General features: G+C 38.2%; 1 protein-coding gene across 1 annotated transcript in view; it reads right to left on the reverse strand.

Annotated features, from left to right (window-relative positions):
* The window catches only part of RALGAPA1 (Ral GTPase activating protein, alpha subunit 1 (catalytic)), a gene marked incomplete at its 5' end in the record, with an annotated part of 110,905 nt that overhangs the window by 41,602 nt on the left and 42,410 nt on the right, over positions 1-26,893 (reverse strand). Inside the window, 13 exons of the mRNA XM_010133963.1 lie at positions 5-643; positions 7,554-7,737; positions 8,480-8,614; positions 10,284-10,352; positions 11,321-11,431; positions 16,486-16,594; positions 20,187-20,245; positions 21,432-21,557; positions 22,188-22,316; positions 23,755-23,910; positions 24,010-24,108; positions 24,227-24,420; positions 25,952-26,104. Of these exons, the coding sequence (XP_010132265.1) occupies positions 5-643; positions 7,554-7,737; positions 8,480-8,614; positions 10,284-10,352; positions 11,321-11,431; positions 16,486-16,594; positions 20,187-20,245; positions 21,432-21,557; positions 22,188-22,316; positions 23,755-23,910; positions 24,010-24,108; positions 24,227-24,420; positions 25,952-26,104 (2,163 nt within the window). The remainder of the gene's footprint in view (positions 1-4; positions 644-7,553; positions 7,738-8,479; positions 8,615-10,283; positions 10,353-11,320; positions 11,432-16,485; positions 16,595-20,186; positions 20,246-21,431; positions 21,558-22,187; positions 22,317-23,754; positions 23,911-24,009; positions 24,109-24,226; positions 24,421-25,951; positions 26,105-26,893) is intronic.

Below are 26,893 nucleotides of genomic sequence, written 5' to 3' on the forward strand. Positions count from 1 at the left end.
GGAATGTTGAGTGAGACACCAGTTCTCTGTAAGCATTCAGGGCTTGTAACACCTAAATACTGCAAGAGTTCATCAAGGGCATCTTCTTCATCCCTAATTGTATCCCACGTTGGAACAGTGTCTCTAAATTTCCTTTTTACTGGGAGTGTAATTCCATCCCTTGCAGATACATCCTCCACATGCTCAAAAGATGAAAGAGCATCTTCTGGTTTATCTTGCTGAGATAATGAAAGTGCAAAAGAAGTTTGTTGTGAAGATACACATAAAGATGATGGTCCATACAAGATGGCTGAATCCCACGAGTATTTGCCAGATAGATCACGCACTATAATTCTAACATTTGAATTAGCAGATGCAAGTCCAGCAGACAGTCCGCCCCCAGGCATGTCGTCTTCTGCTTGGATTTGTATGCAAGACACCAAGGAAGTGTTGTTTAACACAAAGAATTGAAGGTTTGGGTTCTCAAAGAGTTCAGGAGAAAGTTCAGGGCTTTCACTGTATGGATTGTCATTGTTTTCACACACTTGACTGGTCAGCATAGCAGGACCTCCGCTCATAGGGTAGTGGCCTAAGTGGTTGACTAGATGTGTTATCACAGTACGAGCAGCAACAGAAATTAATCCTTGTTGCATGTGAGTTTTCACTGCGAGAGAAAGAACACAGATTTTAAATGAAAAGTTCAGAGAACAACATTGAGATTGTGATTTTTAAACAGCTGATGAGCACTGTCAGGTTGGGATACATCCAACTCAGTAATGGGAAAGATAAATTTTGATGAACACTGGTCTCTCTATATAAATAGCATGAAAAAATAGTAAGATGGTTAAACAAGTATCTTCACTATTTCACAGCCTACCACACCTCCTCTACCACAGCTTTGTAGTTAGTGAGGTTCTTCTAAAACACACTATTTCTTTAACTAGTGAAAATAAATCTTAAATTGCTGATGAAGTAAAGATCATAATTGCGTTGTAAGAACTCTGTTTCCAACTGCAGTGGATTTTTATATTTATACACATCATTACATTGCGAAAAACAAAGGAACATAGATGCACAAATCCTCTAATCCATCTTAATTTCCCTGGGGAGCATATAGCTGTAGGTTGGGTCGAGTACAATACGGGATGATTTTAAAGCACCTAATCTAAGGCTGGGCTATCTATACCGAACACAATCTAACAGTAGCAAAATTTTGAAAAAGGAAATCTCATGCCCCAACTGCCTTTTAGTTTCAGGCTGGAAAAACTCGGAGTTACGATTAACTCAGAAGTTAATTAAATATCTCCTGTGAAATTCATCTTGTGAGATGCACTGGTATTTCAGCATGGTTTTGCCACGTCCTTCTTTGTTGTGAACCTTCTACTTGCATGCAACATTATCTAAATTCACAAAAATAATATCTTAACATTTATACCACACCCTGCTAACCCAGTTCTTTATTGTTATTGGACTCCTCTATGAAATCCACTCTACGTTACCCATGAAATGCAAAGCTGGCCAAAGCGATTCTGTCAGGCAGACACCACTCAGCTGGCTTAGGGCACCCGCTGAAGAACCCATAGACAAAAACGTTACACAGTAGAAGATCACAGGTAGAAGAGAAAACAGGATCAATAAGGCAAAGCACGTATTTCTGTGGCCTCACTCTTGTAACACGTCCTAACTGCCCTGAATTTGGGATTTACAAGGGGACAATAAATCAAGACGGTACTCCTCAGGATTACATCACATATTTTAAACTACATTAAACATGGAGAACTGCTGCAGGCACTTCCCACTGTCTCTCTCATCAAAAATCCATCAAACTAGAACATTCTGAACCACATTACTTTTTCATTCAGTATTTAGTGAGAAAATACAACTTCTTGGATGTGTAAGTTGGTATAATTAACTCACCTCCCTTTATATTGTGTATTTATACATGATAAAAACTGTTTAATAATAAAATTTCTTTTGGCAGTTTAATGTGTCTTAATTGGTTTAACTGGAAAAATAAAGGCAAATTTGTAATGCATACCAACTGCCATGACAGATCTTTAGCTTCTGAAGCACTGGATGTGTTCTCTGTCTGCAAAAGTAAACAACTGGTAAATATTTGCTTTTTGTTTTTCCCCTCCACAATGTTTGGGTACAGTGTGTAAAAGACTTTTGGCATTCTGGCTCTTCTCTACCTTTATGGAGCACTAGATCTAAACTGCAAAAAGGGAGGTGTTTCACCCTGTTAATAGCTGGCAAAATCAACTTAATTTTTACACTACTGCAAAACTCAGATAAACTCAAAATATTTTAATTCATTAAGGGATTGAAAAGCAATATAAACAAATTAGATATTAGACTTTATTATCAATAACCTTCTTGAGGCTTAAAATTTACAAACACAAAAACATTTGGTGAAGCTGTCAAATGTCCAGCTGTTGATAGCATATGAGGAAATTAAGTTACAGTGCCATCTGCTGAAATATCAGAAGGAACTGTAAGCACGTTTGTACAAGACAAAGAGAAAATCAGTTGGATGCTTGAAGAATAATTTATCAGGGCGGTATTAACCAGCACCTGGACAACACAGAAGCTGGCTCATCTTTGTCAGGATATTTATGCCAAGTGTTTAGCCTTGGCACTGCACAGATAAGGCAGGGAATACTCTCCTCAGGTTCCCAGGAGCAAAGGTGAAATGCCTTTGGTTAAGTTCTGCTGAAATACCTGAAGAAATGAGAGGGACCTGTTAGCTTCCAAGTTATTACTGGTAGTGTTTTGTGGCAGACTAAAGATCTCAACCCTGACCACAGTCATACTGTGTCTCTGTGGAAGAATTTACTCCCTTAGAAGCCTAAGAGATACTCAGAAAAGAAAGGTGATAGAGTGGAGCAAAGAGAGGCACATCGAATTTAAATTTGGAAGGTCCATTTCCAGCCTTGTCAGTCTTTCTCTGAAAATTTTGCTGTTGAACTATAACAAAAAAGAATTGGGATATAAATCTGCCATTGCCTCTTTTATAAAATGAGAACAATACTGCTCACTGAGTCTTCTCTCAGAATACAGTACTGTCGATCTCAAAATGAAAAATCAGAAATATTAAGAGCATATTGAAAAGTAAACTGTAAGGAATCACCTGTAATGTTGAAATAAAATAAAGCAATCTTGAAACATTTTTGACACACAGCAAATCAGATTGTGGTGATGGTTTCCTCTAGCGAAAAAAAAAAAAAAACGCAAACAAAACAATCTTGAAACATTTTTGACACACAGCAAATCAGATTGTGGTGATGGTTTCCTCTAGCGAAAAAAAAAAAAAACGCAAACAAAACGTAACAAAAAAACCCCGAGCCCAGCAATGTTTTCTGAAAAGATGAGCATTTAAAATTAAATTAGCAACTTAAAGGCACATGTTAATATTTTGTTCCTAGAAGAACATGTCCTCGATCAGGAACAAGCAGACATTCAATACATTAGAACTATTAAAATTAAGAGTATCTGAACCCTATTTTTTTTCCCTGAAGGGCAGAGCAGAATATGCACCAACACAAGCCATCACAGGTTTACCACAAATTCTACAGACTAAGTCGCAGCATTTCACATTAAAGCAGTCTAGCTGGCTGCTTCGCCAACGTGCCTTCCTGAGTGAACACGTTTCTGCCCTCTTTACAACGGTGCGGACTTGCTTGGGCAATGTCATTTATGTGTGTACACCATCACCTGGTAATTCACTAGAACCGCCTTACGCTGGCTGCTTTTCTCAGTCCCTGGAATGTCCTCTTTTGTGGAAAGGCTGAAGGTCCATCACCACTGATTTGTACCTGTGGCATGAATGGAAGATTCCTGAATTTCCTTAAGATATGTTGTGAACTCTAATTTAGCTTCGGCTGAACTGCTTCTAGACAACTACAGTTACGTAGTAGATGGCAAAAGTAATGACTGAGGGTGGAATTTAACTCTCCTCACCCTTTTGGCTATCTAAAGAACGATGTACCTGTACAGACTGATTCATCTCAGTTAGAAGCCCAAATTGGAGAAATGGGATGAATCACTCCCTGGAAACTCTTCTCCATTACATTTAAGGGAGCCTAAGAGAGTTCAGTTCATCTTAGCTACCTGCATTTCACATTAGCTTAAGGAAATCCCACTCCTTTCTAATTTTAAGCTTCAGGTATAGAGAGATGGGGTAACAGAGAACCCATTTCTAGAATATCCCTCACAAAACATGAACTGTGTTAATCTGGATGGACCAGATATGTAAAGCGTTCTTGAAAAAGAGTATTTTTGTCTCCTCTCAGTCAAAAGGCAATGACAAAGCCTTAGAAGCTCTTCATAATTCTATTTTTCTAAATACAGCTAAGAATATACAGGAGATGGGGGAAAATTTTTATTCAGAAACTGAAAAATATTAGAAAAAATGACTGATCTGTGCAAAAGAGTTTAAAATTTGTTTGGAGAAATATGACAAAAGGGGGAAAATCCATTAAATCAATAATTGAAAGACCACTGTACGCAGCGTAACTACTGCCTTCCAGTCACAACTCTCTCTTAATGGATTTTTCATCTACGAAGCACAGGTTTCAAAACGTCTTTGTCTATAGTTGCAAAACACCTCCCCCTAAAATACTATTTCCTTATGACCAGACTCTATTCAATAGTCTGGTTTTGCTACTATTAACATTTTAACACTTTGTTTAATGCTATGCATTGTCATGTAACCAGGTTCCCTGCCAATACAAGACTCACAAAAACACCTCAGTTTTACTTTTTCCTGAATATCTGCATCATTCAATATAAAAAACAAAAACAACTTTGAAGGAGAAGTCCCATTTTCATTCTTCCTCATATACATTTGTGGTCTGTAATCATGAGGTCAGAAGCAGGGAAGCAGATCACGGCACAATGCAGTCTAAGGCAGCCTCTCCACACCGAAACTGTACAGTGAGTGGCTGTGATGCTGTACTGTCCTTCGAGAAGATGTACCTCTGTCAGTGTGACTCTGAACCCAGGCCACCGAGGTGTGGTTAATTAGCACAGGCTGCACTTGTAAGCCTGTCCTGTAGCTACAGAAAGCTGTTGTCGATACCAGCTAGAGGAACAGTTCATCAGCCCTCGTGTGGACAAGCCCTATGATTCCTTAGATGTGTGAAAGCACCACAGACTGTCGGCAGCATCTGATGATGCAAGAGAAACTTCCTCCTGATGTCTTTATTGTCAGCTGCTAAAAGTTCATTCCGGTTTAAATAGAACACTTTAATATACTTAACACTTAACATCAAAATTATTCGTTGTGTATCTTACACTGCAATCTACCACTTTATCTGAAACCCACAGAAAGGAGGACAAAGACTATGTCACAGACAATTCTAGATATAACAGATTCCTTGTGCCTGTTTCCTGAGGATTTACCAAATCTTTGCCCTGCCGTTTACTGCAGGGCTTGCTTCTGCCTCTCGGTAGATCCTGTCCCCTCTACACAGCTGTATCCCTGAAAGTCCTACCCCCTCATGGTCTCACACCACATTATACTGCAGCTAAGTGTCCATAAAACTTGTAATGGGTCTGACCTCGAAGAATGGGAGACACAACAGTGTATGCCAATCACATCTATTAAACCGATCAAAAGCACCCTGTCTTAAGAACTGTGGCATCCCAGCACTTTCAGCTTTGCTTGTGACCTAAAGAAAGAGCCTAGCAATCCCCACCCTGTCCCTGGAGAACTTGCCTCATTTACCTACAGCTGCTGTCCTGCCCATTTCCTTCCTTCTGAAAAGGTATCACGATAGCACTTTTACTCTACTCAAAAAAAGGCTGACCCCCTGGCATACAGCTCTGCTGCGAGCTTGCACTAATTGACCCCCTCTCTTGATCCAAGTCCCAGACTGGTTGTTTTCCACCAACTTTACTCCCCTCACTCCTCCAACACCGCCAGGCAGAACAGATGCTGTGCGATTGGTTAAGCACTGCCAATTTTATTCTCTCCCTGGCAATGTGGACTAGAAGTGCCAAGGTTGCAAGACCAGGGTTGCATTGTAATGCTGTAGTTTGCCAATTAAATTTCACGATCTGACGTACAATTCCAGAGCCTTGAAACTTTAAAAACATATGGGGCTTCCTTAATTTATCTGGAGATAAAAGGAACATCTGAAATGACTTTTATTTAGAAATTTAACAAGAAATCATAAAAGAACAGATCACATACGGAAATGCAAAATGAAGATATTGATGCTAAGGCTTTGTGCAGCTACATTCATTTAAAGAGAAATCTATTCAGGGTTGTCTTTTCAGATTGTCAGATTAAACAAGCCACACGGCATTTGCTGCTAACCCGTAATTACAGATTATTATGGAATACAAAAGATGCCAGGCATAAAAAGCTACTACAATTCACTATGCTGTAATAGAACATGCAGCGGAAGTTAATTTTGGCAAATGCTTTAAATATTAGCTTTACATAATATGTATAGGTGAGACTGTAATTAGGACAGAATGAATCCTTCGAAGCCTCTTTCATTCTGACCCAGCAGATGATTACTTTTTATTAATAAGACCACAGCCATTTGACAAAAAGCCAACTATAGTACCTTGCTTCATTCTTCAGTAAATTTAATAATTACAGCTCCTCCTGCCAATAGTTCTCAAATCAGACTTGTTCAATCCAATACTGAGCTTATTAGGGGACAGCTCTATGTTTAGAATTCTTTGGCCAAAAAAGTACTTGAAGATGATGAAGCATGCCTTAGACAAGGGCACAATGATTAGCCATTTTCTCTACATAAAAAACAGCACGTAGTCACTACAGACCACAAAATCACCTGCTGTTAGCACACAGCTGCTACAAAGAGCTGCTGCATTTATCTGGTTCTTAATACCTTTAAGGAAGCCTAAAAGGAACAACTTAATATGGAGGGAGAATAGCACTACACAGAGTTTCTGCTATCAGTATTAATCTCACCTTTTTCAATTTTCTTCCCAATGTAGCCATTTGATACTAGATACACCACATAACATATGCTACTCCTCTGTAGCTTAGTTTCTGGATTCTTTGTTTTTATTTTTGAGATCTGGAGAAAATGTTAATTCCTGGATCTCTTAAGGTTCTAAGCAGATGAGAGAAAAATCCTTTCTTTTTAGCTAACTCCGTGGTTTTCAACAGTGTAAACAGATCAACAACAAATTATGATAGGCTAAAAAAATTCACAGAAAGCTTTCAATATTGCAAGCTCGGATAGGAAAAAAATCCAAAATATTCTTAGAAAAAAGAGCAGCATTAAGAAAAAAAATTTACTGAAAGCAAAATGAAAAGCAACATTTATCCACGCTGCAGTTCTTCAAACTTTTTGCTGATACACAGAGCACAGAATAATCCATATCGAATCAATCTTCATGTGGTTCAGAAGATACTTGTTTCAGTTAATTGAACAGTAATTGCTCAAAATTATGTCAGCTCATTCCATACTAATGACTCCTACCTAGTGTCTAGGCATAATTTAAAACTTATGCTTTAGACCAACACTTCAATATTGGAAACCAAGATAAAATCTTTTTGAAAGGAAATGTATTTAGGCAATTAGACAAACCTTCAGTGACTGGCTGAAGTTTAGAAGACCTCTCCGAGTCTGGAGAATGCAATGGTTCTGGTTCCTTCAGGCTTTCCAAATGCATAAAAGGATCGTAATCCACACATGCCAAATCAGAAAGGCTTAGAGGAAAATACTTAGGGTTGCTAAAACACTGGGACCCATAGACACATCCGTGTAGAACCTAGAACAAAACCAGAATGACATGACAGTAACTACTGAAATTTTTACTTGATAGTTTTATAAGAAATGAAGTTTATGTTTATTTGCATTTTTAAATGGATTTGTTAGAGCCAGGTAGGCAGCATAAAATGTTGGAGAATTTTAGATGCTTAATGTCTATACAGACCCTGGTCTGCAAAGAAAATTGTTAAAACAGTGTCTACACTGAAGTGGAATTTAACAATAAAGATACAAGAAACAAAACTCACAACAAATCACTAAGCTACCCTTATTTTTAGACCTCCTATCTTCTTTAATTACATATGCTAGGTCTAAGCTGCTGGAGGTTTTAATCCCTTTCCCTTGCATAAAAACTCCACCTATCTTTGTTCTGTGTCCCTGAGACGGTAATTATAACTTAGTGCTTTTTACTTTGCTTATTGCTAAATAAAATTGCTTGGTATATAAAAGCTACATCCTCCTGCTCTTAAATGTATAGGTAGTCTCTACAACACGAGCATCTGCTATCGATATGACATATAATAAGCAACTTGGTTAAACATTACCAAATGTAAAACAAAAGCAACAATTCCAAATATATCGAAGATCAAGCAGTTACAGTAAAAGGTAGAAGAACTAAGACAGAACTCCACATTTCAGCAGTAGAATGGAGGTCAGCCTACAGAAAACTTCTTTGTTTCCACGAAAACGGACAGTATCTCCAAACACAGAAATTCTCGTTTTGCAATTAAAGAAACATGTACCTTGTATATACAATTAAGAACGGATCTTTCAGTCTTATCGTTTTCTGCTCCTGTAGTGTGAAGAGGCTGCAGCAAGGTCTTTAATGGCAAGGCCATTATCCAGTCCAATAAGCACAGAAGTAAGGAAACCACCAACTGGAACAAACACTTTCAATTACAAAACAATTAAACCAGCACCTGTTACCTCACATTCATCCCTGTATTTTACTTCTCTGTTTTACTTCCTTTTCTCAATTCAGCAGAGCCAATCTTCTGGAATAATGCAAGGTCATGCTTGTTTCAAAAGTCACCGTTATCTTCAAGATCTACGGCATCGGTAAACTTTGGCTACTGAGGTGTTTAACAGAGACTGTCAGTACAACGGTTTCTCATCATGGTAAGTCTGTGAGCAGATGCTGTGCGTAAGAGGATACCCATGACTTTCAAAATTGATTTGTAGGGTGCTGTTTTTAGAACAATGAGCACACAGGTACGAATTAAGGCTGATGCGTCTTTCTCCACATAAACCTCACTGTAAAGTGAATCGGGGATTACACAAAACTGAGCCATTTCAGCTGCATTCAGTGCTTTATAAATAACAACAGAATTTCCTTCATAACATGTCAATAAGGCTGTGCAGCACCGGTATCATCTGAAAGAAATACAGCTGCTTTCTCTATTGTAGGCTATTTGGTCAGCAAAAGAACCGACTCCCTCTAGGGGATGGTTTTAAAGACTGTAGAACAGAATTAGATTAAGACACACATACACACCAAATTATTAACAACTTACTGGCTTCAAATAATTATTTTTAATTTTTAAAATTTAGCTGTGGAAGATGAAACAGTTCAGATAAATAACCACAAGATTCTCCCAAATATTTTCCAAGTTAAATAAAAGTCTTTTAAAGAAAATCCACTTAACTTATTTACTAATAAATGACATATAAACATCATGCTCATTACAACTTTGTCTCTCAGAGGCACTGTATAATAAACCTAATGATGAAAGGCTCTGAGTATTTTTATATTAAACTAATTTTTAAGAAACCCATTAGGACTAAGTTTATCTAACTAGGTAAGCCAATTTTTTACATGCTATTTGATCAGCATTAGTTCATGGGGAAACATTGATTTAAGGAAATCATCTCAAGTGGAAAGGTGGTTAGTGGGGCCCAGAACAACAGAGCTGTCAGCAATAAACTGAAGTGCGCCGAGTTTAGAGGACCATTGAGCCCCACAGTCCTACAGCACAGCCAAAGTAGCTCAGAAGAGATACAATTTTCTGGAGGAAGAGAGTACTACTGGGAGTATTGGGTGAGGAAGGAGCCTGTCTGAGCTAGGGGATTCAGGGCCACAAAAATATTTAAAGATAGTTAAAAAAAAAAATCAAATTAATCTAAAGGTTACAGACTATCTTACTCAAGAATGTACTTAAAATAGAAAGTACAAACCCCATCATCTTATAAAGATTTTGAAAGTATTCTCTACAAGTTGAGAATGTATTTTCTTTATAAGTCAAGTCTGAAAAGTCTACATTACTTTATTTGCTTGTATTTATTTATTTGCTCACTGAGGGTAAGGAAAAACAAGACTAATTGTAGAAAAGAATCAATTTCAATTAACCATAAATGCTCATTTTCCTACAGAAACTTCAGAAATTCACTTGTATATGGCATATCGCTGGAATTCTGAGAGGACTATACTGTATTGTCCTTACAGAGCTGAATCCCTACTTGAATGCACAGCTTAAAGTGTGTAACAATGCTGTGTCACACACCTTTGTAATTAAATTGACACATTAAAAAGAAATGAAAAATGTTTACCCTCTTGTCCTGCTCATAAGAGGAAGCTTCTGTGCTGGGCAGCAGATGGGTAATGGTTGCAATCAGAATCTGGGGAAAATATGGCATGGTTTCTTTAAAAACACAATTTGAATGTTTAAGTTTAAAATATATTTTTAAGCAGGTAAATGTGACACAATACTAGATTCATGGTTAAATTCTATTAAACTTATTTTGAGACAAATTACAGTATTCCTTGCCACTTTTTAAAATGAATAAAATCTTTTAAATTTAATTTCGCAGAAGACATTGAAGGAACATGTTCTGCTTGACTGACGTAGGTGCATTAGGGACAATGAAATCACAGAGCTACTCCACATACTCAGGCAGGAGAACTCAATTCAACGCATTTGTCGGGTGCAGGAAGGAGCCTGGCGTGGGTTTGTGTACAGGGATATTTGAACTCCGTTCTTTCTTAGGACTGCTAGAATTTGGAAACATCCTGCCACTACTTAGTCGACAACATGACTGCAGCGGAGCACAGAAATACTTGCTATACCTCTTAAGAGGCTCCCACATGATTCCCTTTCTGGTTACCTGGGAGAGCTCAAACTTTTCTCTGTGGTTCAGACTACAGAGGCCATAGTCTACTGCCTTGTTATTTCAAGTGTTTTCAAAATAATTATTTTTATTTTATACTGAAATACTTGAATGCAAAGTGTTTTGCATATGGATATGTAAAATAGAGAACCATACATTAAGTAATCACTTTCTTCCTAAACTTAAACATATTTGAAGATATTTAATATTAAAAAATTGCACTTTATTCACAATATTCTCATGTACGATGTATGGTGAAAAAATAAGCATGACATAGCCATTTTACACATTAATATTGGAGTTGGCAAGTAAGTGCGATGTGAATTGACACAATTAATGATCAATAAGATCGTGTTTCTGCTAATCAAACATTTTATGAAACGTACTTGCCAATATTCTAGTATTTCAATTTCAGTGAAATATATTTTATTGTTGCATTTAAAAGAATTAAAATTTTCAAATTTTTAAGAATTACTTACTTGAATAATTCTTAAAGGAGAATCAGCCTGATAGGCTTGAAGTCTATGTACATAATGGATCAGCATGTTCAGCATACTGCAGGCAACTTGGGCTACTGTTTTATTTGGAAACTGGAAAAGAGAACACGGCACAGTAATGACGACGGCATTTCACACCGCAGTACGTTAGGTCAAAGGTGGTGAGGAACTGCGGTGACAGTTTTATACATACAGTTCCTTCCCTATGCACCTGTTTATTGGAGGAACAGAAAGACATTTTCCCAAATTTCAAAAGAATTGTTTTATAAACATAACCAAATGTCAGCAGCCAACAACAATGGTTTGTGACAGACATCAAGGATTTGCACATCATGAGGGAAAGGGGAAAAAAGTCTCCTAATTAATTTCAGACCAGTTAGTACAGTACCTTGAAGCCAGAAAGAATGAATTCACTCCTTGTTATCTTAATGTTTGTTAATGTTAATACATCACTGCAAAAAAATCAAGGTTCTCATTCTGAAATCAGATGTCTTTGTGGAGAACCAAGGCAGGAGAACAGCCCTTTATGGGCTTATGCAAGACATGGCACTAACAGCGACACTAACTGTTCCGTATTTACTAGTGACTGCTGCGTACAGCACTTGTCTGAATGCAAACGAATGCACCTTGGCTTCTGTGCTTAATTCCTCCTTTCTCTGTTTTCCTTCAAAGGCAGGAGAGCGCTGCTGCACTGGAGCCTGCCTTGAACGCTTACTAAAATGTTCAAGTTGACTGTTGCGGTCAAGGCAGAAGTGAATACACTTTTACAACTAGTCCCCAGCTCTGGGAGTGGATGCACATGCTGTCCTAAGTGGGAAAACAAAGAAATGAAGAGGCAGGGACACGTTTCCTTAAATTATTAATGCACAAGACAGCAACTGAGGCTCCTTCCTTCATTGTACTTACCTTAAAACATTAAGCTGTGTTCCAAACAACAAACAACAAGTGAATTTTAATCATGTAGGACATGAAAATCCTACAAAGCTGAGCTGAAGACATCAGAGCAAAATGGTTATTGGCACAGCAAAACTACAGACTTCAGAAGACAGCAAGAATAAATAACATGCAAGAGCCCCAAGGGAAGGCTTTCAAATACACTGTCTTTACTGAAAATAAGTATCCCAAATCATACTGCTGCCAAATCTCAAATCACTTGGAAAACAATTAGGTAATTCATGGTGTGATAATGAAAAATCCTACTCTATTCTCCAGTGAAGGTGAGTGACATCAGAATTCCTGCATTATGAAAGGAGTCAAACAGTAGTTTACGTGTTTTAACCTCACTTCACTTAGCAGTGAAGCTGTCACAGGCACGTGCTGCAAGGCGGCTAAATGTCTATCTCGGAACTCAGAAAAGGGAGATTGGGTTGCAAAAACACGTAAATTTAATTTCTTAGCTTCTTAGACTGTTTTTGTAATCAATCCAGTTGTAATCACTCCTTTCAGGGAAGGGTAGATCTCACAAACCTTAAAAAAAAAAATGCTTTAAGAAAGCCAGAAGGCCTGTACAATGAAGCCCGAGCAGAAAATTAAGGATTTCAGAGTCAAAGATTTGAATGGCAAAAAGTTAAAAGTGGAAAATACACTGGAGGACCTCTGCCTTGGGACAGCTTCTTATCAAGGCAGAGTTATCATTTTTAATATTTAAGGTCTTGAAAAGAAAAGGTGCAAGTATAAGCAAAAGTATGGTGTATGAAGCTTTAATTGACCTCTTTTTATCTGTGGCATCTGCGTAAGCGTAAAGAAAGACTAAGGATGGCTCTGGTAAGACAGCCACAGAGATGGAAACTGGAGTATACAGGGTAGTTAGTTCTTGTTCTAACTTTCCCTGTTTCTCAGTGAAGGCAGTTTCAAGTTATTTTTGGCTTTTAACAAAAACACGGCAGAGACATCTTACATCTGCGAGTTTTGCCAGAGCTTACAACAAGAACGCCACTATTTTTTATCCCACGAGACAGCCTCTCTCCATGCTGTGAAAGTACACTGTAAAAGCACTGTAAGCGGGGCACAGTTTCTAACGTTCGAGCTCGACTGACAACCAAAAAAATTAAATAAAACTGAAAGCATAACAATTTGATTATAGAACTTGCAATCAAATCCAGATTGCTGGAAACATCCTCACGAGCTTGCAGGAAAACCCCAAAGTCACTGGGGAGGACAAAAGAGATGGAGAAACCAGAACAGCTTAATAAGGAATATCCAGAATACTAAGAAAAAAATTACCTGAGAAAAAGGCCTGGAGACTTTTCAGAATCTTTGAATATTCAGCCCAGCCATTCACCACTTAAAATAGGGAGCACTTTCTTCTTTTCTTTTTTCTTTTTTTTTTTTAAGACGAGTATGAGGCTTTACAACCATTTATGCAAATTATATAACCTCTATCTGTTCTCTCATTGAAGTGAATTTTTTAATGATTTTTTTAATTCAAGAAAGGGTACAAAAGTCAGTGGAGACATAAATGTAACAGAAAGGCTGCAGGATATAAAGTAATGAATATCAATAAAGTTCAAATCTTGTGCACTCAAATTTCCAAGTCTTAGTCATGAGAAGGGCACTGGGGAGGAAGTTTTGATCAAGAATACAGGGATTGGCCCAAACAGACCAAACCCTTCACCTGCTTCAGAAATGGGTACCATCATGTTCAATATATCACATTGCAATAGACACAGACACTTTAGGACGGAGAGTTACAACGCTGTGTATCCTCAAAGGACATTTTCCTGAACTCAAGCAGCAACACTGAGTTTATGCTGGATAGTGAAACAATTCACCCCTTTCCAGGCAGCTGCTTTGCTCTGGCTTCAAGCCTTCAGAGGTGGCGTGAAGGTGGCTGTGTGGTGCCACAAACACTTCACTCACCGTTCTCTATTTCTGGAGAATGCCATCTGGGATAAAGCAGCAGAATTCTGTATTTTTATATGATTTTCTATTTAATTGTGCAACTGTGGTCATAATTTTTAAAAAGCTTCTGGACGGAAAAACCAAACCCTTCAATGAACCAGCACTTTGCCTGCTACCTGAATCTCAGGGTTTTTCTTGGGAGGGTAGTCTCAGCATACGCTTCATCTTCGCAAGGGTCCATGGCTTTCTGGGTGTCACATTACTAGTTTAAGCCTGCCCATACTTGCAGATAACCTGTTTAGCACTCATTCAACTAGGCCTGTACCACACAGCTTTGTGATGTTTCTGCAGCATTCTTGAGAGGAGCGTAACACAGTCATGAGACGCAGGGGTGCGGATGCTGCTCAGGACCCTTTGTGCTCAGACCTCAGCAGAGGTGAACACAGACACAGCAGTGCTGCCACACAGCTGGGAGAAGTGTGAGCAGCTGGACCACTGTTCTGAACACACTTCTGTATTTCAGAAATAAAGAGATAATTGTTGCAAACACTCCTATTCAATGTTATTTGCTCAACTGTATTTATCCAAGGAAGTTGGACTAGGACTATAGCTCCCTATCACTTCATTTCTCCTGAAAATAAGAAAATAATCCATTCTGGGAGTTCAAATCTCCTACTTAGAAGCTAGGAGATTGCTTAGGTAAACAAATCAGAGCTCATTTGTTTCTCCCATGATGTATTTATGAACTTTTCATTTCACGGTTAAACTCGATTGTGAATGTGCACCACTGCTCAGAACAGGGGAAAAGCCAACATGCTCTGGATGCTTTTGCCAGCACAAAGCAAAGCAAGGGAGAAATACAAAGATCTTTGTCTTCTCATTCAAGAGGTAATTTGTTTAATGTAAATGAGATACAAATATTTGGTTTAATAAATACGTCAAAGAGAAATCACAGTGAATGTCAGGATTAAAAATAGGTCAAACTTCGATAAATTGTAGAAGTAAGATAAAAACAACATCATCTGCCTAATACCAAACCTGCACAGGAACTTGATAAAATGCACTAGTTAAGGGATATTAAAAAGCAAGGGGAAAACTGCAAAAGAGAGTATTAGTGAAGCTGCAAAGGATGAATATGATCTTGCAAAACAGGAAATTGCAATTTAGAATCTAATACAGAATGCCCTGCAGCTACCCATTTTAGCTCAAATCCTGCTTCACAGGATGCGATCAGCTGATTTGCTAAGACACTTTTCACGTTCCCGTTGCTGGAAAGAATAGTTAGTCCCCAACATCTGACACAAGCCATAACAAGTGTACACCCCGAATTCTAGCAATATGGATCTACAGAAAGACTGGACTATTCATTGAATTTTGACGTAAATAAACAGGACATAAAAGGTTCGAAAATAAATATTTCCAAAGCTGAAGATGTTGTTCACAAACATGCAAGTTTGCAAAATGAAGGTCAGAGAAGGAGGGGAAGGAGCTGTTCCAGCTGCTGGAGCAGAGATTCTCCTGCAGCCTATAGAAAAGACCCCGCTGGAGGAGATATCCACACTGCAGCTGTGGAGTACCCCACTGCAGCACTGGACGTTTCCTGAAGGAACTGCAGTTCACAGACAGCCCACACCAGATCAGGCTTATCCCAAAGGACTGCAGCCAGTGGAAAGACCCACCCTGGAACAGGGAGGAAGGAGTGGCGAACAGGAATTGCTATGGACTGACCCTAACTCCCCACTCTCCATCCCCTCTGCACTACTTGGGAGGGGACAGGAGGAGGCAGTGGAGTTGGGAACAAAGGAGTGAAGCTGATCATGGGAAAAGGGAAAGGCAGGGAGGGAAAGGTGGTATTTTACATTTTGTCTTTGTTTCTTTCTGCCCAAATTATTTTAATTAAAACTAAATTAATTTTCCCAAATCAAATCTGTTTTGACCATGATGGCAGCTGGTAAGCAATCTCCCTGACTTCACCTTGACCCACAAGACTTTTCATCCTATTTTCTCCCCCCGTCCTGTTGAGGAGAGAGAACGAATGAGCAACTGGGTGGAAGTTTGGCCCTTACCCACAGGCTCCTAGATCTAGCTACAGAAAAACTGGCTGGAAGCTTTAGTCCACGATGTGGGAAGGGGTATAGCTGGACAAAGATCTGAGAGATCCACCAATTAAACTGAATTCAGTCTTACATAAGGATTGAAAATGAGACTGTGAAATAAGGATGCTAAAATGTGATCATAGTTTTGAAAAGGCTGAGCATCTTTACATGTAAAGGCAATATACACTGTAAAAGTGTTAAGTCTCTCACCTTTAAAGAAACACAAATCACATTCAGTGCTTCCTTGATCTGAGGATGGTGCGATTCATGGACTAGCTCCTCACAGATCCAAATACCAAGGCTGCAAAGGGCAACACACCTGCAAAACAATGTTCGAGGACAAGTTGTTGAGAAACACCCCACAAGAAAATGCAACTTTTATGACTCATGATATGTCTTGCTAAAGTCTAACAAATATGTTTTTGTATTTCAAAAAGAAATACACGAAAGCCTTTAAAATGCTGTAACGTATTTAAAAATTAGCAAGAAACCCCAAGCACCCTGGTGAAGGGACAGGAAAGGACAAAGGAAGCTCCCTTTCAAGCAACTGAAAGTTCCAAAAGACATCAAGAACTCCTGCATCTCTATGCGCTTTTTGGATTAAAAATACTACCTTAAATCAATGTGTGTCTTAAGAAAATATATATGAATTTTCCACAGGAAAAGTTGTGGTGGGAGTTCTTCCTCTCCAACATGAGCATTTGCTCATATTTGTTCTGGGACACAGAGACAAGAGGGGGGAATGTTACTTGTTCATATATATTTACATTTTTTTAGATTGATGACAAACAAAGATGAATAGAAGAGGGGCAAATGATAAATACTTCAACTTTTGTTGTTTCTTCATTTAACATCAGGAAACAGAAAAGAACTGTAAAGGTAAAGAGTATTTCGATAGATGCGTTCAAATCAGCAGAGATGGATGAAATTTGTTCGAAAATACTAAGGAGCTAGCTTAAGCGATCTCTGGGATTAGCCATTAGCAATTATCCTCAGGAACACACGCTGCAAATACGTTGGAAACAACTTCAGAATTCAAAATCCTCTAGACAAAATTGGAAAGCAATCCAAAATTGGCTGGTCATGGGAACTGCAAAGCATTACATATGGGAAGGAAAAAAAAAAAAAAAAATCACATGCTAGAATAGAAATAGAAGCCTGTGCTGTAGAAAAAAGATTTTAAGGCTACACAGAATCAACAGGTAGCAAAAATACATCTTGGAATTAATTCTACTTGATAGTGCAAATAAGCTGTCAAACCACCCCATCACCTACATTGTCACTGAAACCTCAATTGCAAGACTGCCCCCATTACGTTTTGTTTAATACAATCAAAGAATAAAGCCAAGCTTGACGGAGGCTAGGAAAAAAGTGACAAAAATAATAAACAGCGTTGGGAAATAATGTATATAAAGCAAAAGCTGAAGGGCACACTGAGTCTAGATCGCAATTAAGGAAGGAAATAAGAAATCTTCCGATGTGCAGTAAGTCACCAAAGAGTTTAATTTCCAGTTGAAAAGATTTATCCTATATACTGGTCATAAAACCAACCTGACTGTAAAAATTAGGTAAGTATTGGAACAATCTAAGACTTCTGTAACTTTCTTCTTTGAGAAAATTTTCAGGACCATTTAGGCCAGCTACTGCCAGGAAAGCTTTAAACACATTCCAGGCTCAGAGGAGGGGGAGCAATCTACACTCCTGCTATTTCCAGTGTATGTGTTTCAGTCCCTTTGAACATAATAAGAACACAGCATGGATTTAACAATAAATGTAGCCTGTTTGTATAAGCTGTCTCAGAAAATAAACCTTTATTATATAGAAAACAACTCTATGTTACTCTTGAAAGTTTTCTTCGTGCCTCTAAGAGCCATTCCACATCTGATGACATACTGATGTGCAAAACATCTGGGAGTCTATGAGGTTTCTACTGAGAACACCAGTTTCATTATAATTTTTCAGAGTCTCTGAAAAACTGTGTGGTTATTTGGCTAGAGTGTTGTTATTAAAGAATCACAGCCTTAACAGCGCAAGCAGAAGAGATGAACACTTGAGTTCATCAACCTCTTGCTTCCTTTTCAGACTGGCAGCAGCAGGAGAGGTATTTGATTAATACAGTTACTAATCTTTATAGATAAGAGATCTGAGAGAGAACATATTTCAGATAAACTGACTTCCCTGAAGCTTGGCTGGGTCAAGTATGTAATGAAATGCAAAACATCAAGCCTCTGTGGAAGAGATAAGGAATAGAGATTTATAGATTGGGTAACAATAACAGCACTCAGACTTGCTAGAGATACACAAAGCTGTGTACCTAAGTTCCAATAAATCTAGGTTCTCTCCTAGGAAATTGCAAAGACAATTAAGCCTCTAGTAGTGGCTGAGCCAATAGGACAAAATTGTAATGAAGGATTCTAAATATGACCTCTGATAGTAACCCAGGTGAACTCTGCACCGCGGTGAAGCAGGTGAGTGAAGTTACTACCGAAAAAGACAGCAGAGAAACTGCCAGTGAGGAGTGATGCAGTCCAGCTTCAGGAGCTGTAGAATGTCATCCCCAGACTGAAGACATACCCTTGCATCTCCCAGAGGAAGGAGAGAGGCACAGGTAACCCAAACAGACATTGGGAATCTATTCCTTTTTAATCACACAGTGCTTCAACTCTGCACTTTTGTGGGCAGCATAACTCGGCTTTCTGAAAGGCTGGGCAAGCACACGTGCCTCGGTTCCTATCTACACACCCTCACAGCCAGACAGGATATGGGGACATGCAGGACGTTCCCTTCCTCTTCCCAGCCACACTGCCAGCATTGAAGATGCTAGTATTGTGTGCTCCAGTGCCACAGGATCAGTAATAATGTTCTGAACCAACTAAAGCTAAACCACCCTCTTCAAAAGCAAAATGGAGAGTGTCATGCTTTCTAGAATTCAGTTTTTTAAAAGAACATGAAAAATGAAATTAAAATGATCTTGGAACATTCCTTCCTTCCTTCCTCTGTGTCAAGAGACATTACGAGCTCAAGTGAAGAAAACAGGAATGTGGGCTGATGAAAACTGCCCTTTGTTTTCCAGGAAAACATTTAAAGGTTCAACGAGTTGATCTTTCCCATAACATCTTTCAGGCATGTATTTGTTAAGTGACAATGAATTAGTTGAGCATATACAAACACTTCACCCAATCACACAAGGCACACAAGCGTGCTCTTCCTTGGTAGGCATTACAGATTCCTGTTCCAATCCCACATGCAGGACTCTGTAACTGAAAGCATCTGGGCAGGGGCAAGGAGGAACAAAATTCTAAGCAAATTAAAAAACAGGAAAGCAAACTGGTAACTATCCTCTCTGAAGTTGTCTACTTGATGAAGATGCTTAGGTTTAAGCATCAGATCAGTCATTCCCAGTTTAATGTTTATCTCAGTATTTTCTGCTTCTTTTCCATACCATAAAAAAGGGCTCATGAACTTTGATTACTTCTGTTTTTCAAATTAAATCATGTGGCCTAATAAAAAACAACCATACCTCCCTCATAAATAATCTTGTCCTTAATCAAAGTAAAAAACGCCTCTCTAGTACAGAAAATCCCCACGCTTCACACCAGGTAGGCTGGGAAAGCACAGAGCTTATATTCTTATCCACGTCTACAGCCTTTCCTAACAGCCACTATTAGAGAAAGGATGCTGGGCTAGACCAGCAGTTAATCTGACAGATATATGTTCTTTCAGTATCTGTTTACAATTTAGAATTCACGTGCTGGACCAAAGTTTTGACAATGGTGAAGAAAACAATGAATAAAATACATACATACTTTTACTTTAAGCTCTCTAATACATCCACCTCCAAACACACACCACCTCCAAGCACAATAAAGAAAAGAATCTATTAATTTAGAAGGTCTTTTTGTATGACCTACCGTGCAGGACCAGATGGCTCCTCTCTTGCTGAGCTTAACACAGTTTTAATTATGAGTTCCTAAAACAAAGTGGAAAATATTCACTGATTTACCAATAATTCAGTCACATGAAGACTCAGAATTTTATTAGAACATACAGAGGCACGTTGCTTAGCTGAGTTTATGGGTTTGTTATCAGATGAATTGTTTGCTTACCACTAACCCAAGCTTCTAGTCTGCCCCCAGATGTTCATTGTTGTGCTACCCCAAGAATGTCCCTCACGTTACCGTCCTGATTTCTGCTGATTTACCACTTATCCAATCCTTCCATAAAATATCAAGGGTAAGAAAAACACAACAAAGGACTCCCTAAAGCTAGTTTCTGTGAATAGTGCTGAAAAAAAACTATCACTTTAGGTTTAAACAAACTTGTTTTTTCAAAATTATATTGATTTTCAAAGTCCCTGGATGTAGTTGCAGAACAAGTCACTACAGTGCGTTAGACATCAAGAAGAATTTTGACTCGTCTGCAGTGAGATGTCCCTAAAGCTGTTGGTTACTCTCAATAAAGCTCATGTAAACAGCTGTTATACGAGAGAAATGACAAAGACGGAATTCAAAATCAGTCCCCAAAAGAGAGCAAAGGATAAAGCAGCTTCCAGCCATCATCTCTCTCTAAATTGAAACAGTTTGGAAATTTAGAGGGAAACTTTCTTAAACACAGACACTTACACCTGACACGCATACAGCAATAAAACACACCAACTGAGCTCTGCCCACTTTCAGTGTACTGCCACGCTACCCAGCTCTGAGTTAGGGTAAAGAGGGTAAGGTCTCCACTAATCTTTGCTTTTTGTCTAAAACAACATACTGATGTAGAGAGGTTTTCTAAAGCCCTGAGGAACACAGGCAGATTTCACCAGCTGTGAATTCTCAATAGATTAAATAATGTATCTTGAACATCTCAATCTTCTCATCTGAGCTGATTAAATCTGTGACACCTGCAAATAGCACTAATGAGAGTAGGCTTGAAAAGGTGAGATAGCACATCATTCCTCTCACAAACATACAAACCCGCTTAAGTATTAAGTTAAAAGCAATTATAAAGTATGTACAGTATGACAAGATTTTATGGGCTCTTATGCCTTATAACCTATTTGAAATTATTTCTGAAAAATCTTAGAATCTTAAAATTTTAGTTAGCATTTCCTGGAAAAACATTACATCAGTAGCTGAATATCATCCAAATATTCTTAAAATTCCTACCTTAACATCTGTAAACTGAGACACAGCAATATCAGGAATGTTTGGGTGAAGAGCTGGTAGTTCATGATATAAATTGGGAAAACAGACTAGAGATCCTAAAAGAACTTGCGCTTCAACTCTTGGTGCCTAAAAGAAAAAAAAGGTGGGGAGAAATATATATGCTTCCTGCAATCAGGAAGCTGAGATTTCTAGCTGCTTTAAAAGAGAACTTCTGCAAATTCCACAGAGCTGAGCAAACCGAGACCATAGCCCCACAGACTGCTACTCATGCACACCTCATGCTCCCATCTTCCAAGACGGTCAAAAGAAAGCAGAGGAGTAGTTAGGACTACAGACAAATGACTGAGCTAACTAGGCTCGGGTCTTAGGGTCAGCCATCTGAACAGCATGTGGGAAACTAACGGATGTGACGTAAGACAGGACAGGTAACAGTATAAAAATGAATGGAGTCAAAACAGAGATTTATTTTAAAACATTTTAAAGCACAGATAAATGGTAGTCACAATTCTGAGACCTCTGAAGTGAAACAGTAATTTTTTTCTGCTTCAACAGTAATTTTTGGGCTCTTCACATATTTTCTACAGACGACTTGCATGTGCAGTGTTCTAGAACAAACCACTGACAGTATCAGCATTTGCTAAAGATCACATTGGCTTCAGGGAACAAGTTAACACCCTAGTCAAGAAATATACTGCTTGTTTTCTCTCAAACCCTTTTCACTCAGATATAAATGAGAATGAACTGATGAATACTTACATTGAGGAAAGAAGAAGCAGCCACTCTTCCTGCTGCTACAATGAAATCCATAATAAGCATGGTGGCACCAGGCAAACCAAGTGAAAAAAACTGAGGAGAGCAGTGCTTGATGATTGTATTGACAATATCCTTGCAGGAGGAAAAAGGAAGAGAAGAGTATCAATAAATGAACAAAGGCAGGTATTTATCAAAGGTAGGAAGGAAAAAAGCAAGAAAGCAAATTCATTGTGGCAACTAAGACACTCATTAGCGAGCAAAAAGTAGCCTAAAATGATAAATTCTTAAGTATACTCATGTTAATGTCAGTAAACTGGGGCATATTTATAGATCAATTTACCCTTGTATGAGGAAGACACCAGGTCACATTTTATATTCATCTACATTTAGCTTTTAAGAGTTCTATAAATGATTAACCATTCGTTTAAGTTCTCTCCAACAAGTATCATGTGACACTAACTTTAAAAAAGGTATTAACCTCTTACACATATCCGTATGGAACCAAAATATAAAGTAGGAGTTATAATGAAGTGTTTTATAACATTTCTGGTATGTAATTATTTCACACAGCATACTATGTTCTTGTGGACTTAGTGGGGCAGTTTGTAAAATTCAGGTACATGATGTCCCTGAAGTTCAGTTTGTCTCTAATACTGAACTTGACATATTATGTGTATAAAATGTATTAACTTTTAAAAGCCATCCCAAGTTCACAGATAGATGCCCTCCCCCCCACTTTTCCTCCTTTAAAAAATTCTCCAATGGTGATAACCAACTAAATGGCAATGTTATAGGAAGATTTTCAATACAGCAAGAACATCAGTGTAAACTGGATGTTCGAGGACAAAAACTGGAGTCTTATCCACGGCTATCTGTGGAATAACTGGAGTAATTCTGGACTAGTTCTGTTTTGCTCAGTCAATGAAAACAGCGTTGTCTATACCTTTGATCCCCCTCTGTCTCTAACTGCTCCTCAGTAAAGTTCACAAAACCAACTTTTTCACACTTTCGATGCAGGCTTGTAAAAGGAGTGTTTAAACCCTACATTTTCAGACTTGTTTGCATTAAAAAGATCTACTCCCACTGATTACATATACTCAGTACGTCTCAGTTTGCTGGGTCCTACACTTGCTGTAGAAATAAACTTCTCCCATGTAGTAAGCACAATTCACTTTCCCACTAGCTAAACTCCTGCATCAGGGAGAAGAACCTTGGGGAGACCTGCTTCCTTCCCTTTCTCGCATGCTTCAACCTGTAACACACAACCAGTAAAAAAAAGTAAGTACCTTTTCTGCCCTCGTATTTGCTTGAAATAGACTCCAAAAAAAAAAAAAAAAAAAAAAAAAAAAAAAAAAAAAAAAAAAAAAAAAAAAAAAAAAAAAAAAAAAAAAAAAAAAAAAAAAAAAAGCATTTCTGATTACAAGTAAGAATACGGGGGTGATTTACCGAAGTCAAAAACTATTTTCAAAGACAAAGTTAAATGACTCAGCTGAAAATCCATTCAGTATTTTTCAAAAAACAATGTTAATTATACTATTTACGTTAATCTGAATTGCATAATTAAACTTACTTGATCAACATGAAGAAGTCCACAGTGCATTATATTGTAGAAATGAGTTAAAAAATCCCTATTTGGAGAAACATCTTGTCTTCGCTTCATTGTCTTACAAATGAGTTTATAAGCATGTAGCTTTCCTTGCTTGTATTTATCAGTCAGCATTGTTGCCTACAGTTTTAGAATAATAATTATTATTCATTTAAAAAAATGACATTAAACACCTACATGAACTATATTTCTGTTTCACTGCTTAGGGCTCAAATTTACCTTGAACAGCCACGGTGTTAGAATTCTCAGTGGTGGAATTAAAACTGGTGGAGACGGTGAAGTTAGGTTATCTGTTGAAATACCAAGATTGTCTCTTATCTGCAATTATTAGAAACAAAATAGAAAGTATTTAAGGGCAATATATAGGATGGTGTATTTTTCCTTCTGAAAATCCTGCCCTATCAGCTCAGGTTGAAAAGAGGATCAGTTCTTTTACCTTGGCCAGATTCTGCCACAGTTCACAGAGGTAATCAAAAACCTGGGCATGAATCTCTGGATCCATGATGCTGTTGACATCTCCTAAAATTCCTAGCATTCGCCTCCACATCACAGTAGCAACATCTGCATGCCATCCTGTAAGTGTTCCCCCAGCCATCACACTGCAACATTCTGAGGGGAATTCACTAGTTTCTGTAATGGAAGAAAAAAGTATAGTGAGACCCACCTCTCCAGAAAAAGAAATATTCTACACATAACTATTATATACATAGATTTCTTAAAACCAAGAGGAAAAAAAAAAAAAAAGATCAAGCTTTCAGAGTAAGGTATTTCTTACTCATTCAGCCACCTCAATGCTGGGCATGTTTAGCTACATGTCTATTATCAAACTCTGTAGAGGAAGAATTGTCCTGTGTCTTACATTCTTATATACATTCTATATGCATAATGTTTAACGTCACTTCTGGAGCCCTAATAAGGACCTGATGGACCTAGTAAGGCCACTCCTTTTGTAAATGCTGTCTTACATTCTCTGGCGTCAATGAATCTCCAGAACTCCACTTGCCTGCATCCATGTAAAATCCCATTTCGACTTTTTCCCAATAAAACAGAAAGATGATTTTCCTTACAAGCTACCAGGAATGTATTTAATTGCAAACTGAAGAGAAAGGTGAGAGTAAACTCGTCACGGGCTACTGTTCTTTAAGCAGTAAATTTGTGTGAGTGGAGAGGCCATATTCAATAACCCAGCACTACAGCCTAACTCTCTCCCAAGTTCTCTCTACACATCAGTGTTATACAAAGGAACGTTCCTTTTTAGGCTGAAGATGGTTAATCTAGTTTGTCCATATGATGAAAAGGTCGCTAGATTACGATGGCTAAAATCTACTCATTTCACATGTACCTAGCTGAGCAGCCACACTAAACTAGCTAACAAGCCACAGTTTCAAAGCAGCAGGCATCCAGAAACTCCTTTCCGCCCCTCCCAGATGGATTTGCAAAACACCTCAGCACTGGAATTTGCTGAGATCTTCCGAAATCTTGTGGCTCCCACAAGCATACAAAATCAAAATTAAATCTGAATTTGGTCTAATCACATAGCCTCTTCTTTTGAAGATCTGGACCACTGTGGTAGAGACACTAAGGGTTTCTAGGCTGTAGATTTCAAAGTACAAAGCAAAATGATTATACTTCTGTCCATCAGTAGGCTACTTAAAGGAAAAGGGTCTCAAATACACATCAGACACTCTTCTGTTTCCATGAGACCAAATACGGGAGAAATGGGAACTTCGTACTTACAAAGTCAATTGCTAAGATAGTTGAAGTACCTACAAATTTGTTTAAATATGAAAGGGAAAAGAACCAAACTTCCTCAGAGAAATTGTAACATTACTTTAAAATTATGCCCTTTTTTTGGGCATTAGTGATAAAACAGTCCATGGCAGGACCACATACTAGATAAAGCTGCATGACTTCAAGTGTCGAAAAGAACAATTATCAATGTGTGAACTATTAATCCACTGCTAACAGTTCTAATGAAATGCAAGATAAAATGCAAAAGGTTTTTGTTTGATTTTAAATCACCATAATTAAATATTTTTAAAAGTGCAGACAACTTAGCCTTGTACAGGATTGTCTACAACTAATGTGATACTGGCTACTTCACTACATGGCATTGAAAAGAAAGAAAGAACAAGTTTGTATTTTCTATTCCAGATATTGCCTAGGTCATCTGGCGTCTGTAAAACAGAGTGGTGGAGCTTCTCATCCAGCTGCAGATCCTTCTGCTCAATATGATCTGCATGAAGAGTGGCAGGAGAGGGTGTCTGTGATCGGGATCCAAGAGCAGATTGGATTGGAGAAGCACTTTCAGAGCCTGCAAATGCAATTTTTAACAGTTACCTTAAAAGCCTTTTCTATTTTCTTGAGCTACTGAAATGTTGTCTAAACATAGCATTAAAAGAAAACTGAACTACATCTATATATCAAATCTGGGCAAGAAAAGTTACAAAAACTGTAAGCAGATCTCCCTGTGAATGGTGCTCTGAAAGGAAACGAGTTACGTGCAGGAAAGATGAGAGACGAACACCAAAATCAGACAGGCAAATGGACTAACAGAGCTCTGTTTTAGGGCCAAATAATTTAAAGTGTGTTCTGTTCTGCAGCACTTTCGGTGTTCTGAACCAGTAAAATTTCTCTCCACATTCCCTCAACTGCATTTCTCTCCTTTAAGTGGAAATTTTCTCAGAACAAGTGCTCTTCCAGGTTTATGGATGCATGCGAGTTAATTTATAAATAAAAACTTAAACCAGTATCTGACAATTTTTGATTTTTATCTGCCAATCGGGCTGAGAAAATACATATGAAGGAAAAGTTGTATCAAGTTAGAGGAATGTTATTTCCTCTAAGACAGGAAAACACAAGTGTTTGAATGGTAGTGCTGCAAAGGCGTTTTTCCACAATCACCAGTGAGCAGCATTCTCTCCAGGCAACTATTTAGTCTCCTCTACTAACAGATCTGTGGAGAGGGAGCAAGTTTTCTTCTGCACTACCTTAGTTTCACTTCCTGAATTCGCCTAAAGATCATTATAAAAAGCTGATTTTAGTCAGAGCAGTTAGACGGCAGGAAAAAAGAAAACAGATATTCAGCACATACTTCCCTACA

The sequence above is a fragment of the Buceros rhinoceros genome, unplaced genomic scaffold (genome assembly GCF_000710305.1).
Source record: "Buceros rhinoceros silvestris isolate BGI_N320 unplaced genomic scaffold, ASM71030v1 scaffold33853, whole genome shotgun sequence".
Taxonomy (NCBI): Eukaryota; Metazoa; Chordata; class Aves; order Bucerotiformes; family Bucerotidae; genus Buceros; species Buceros rhinoceros.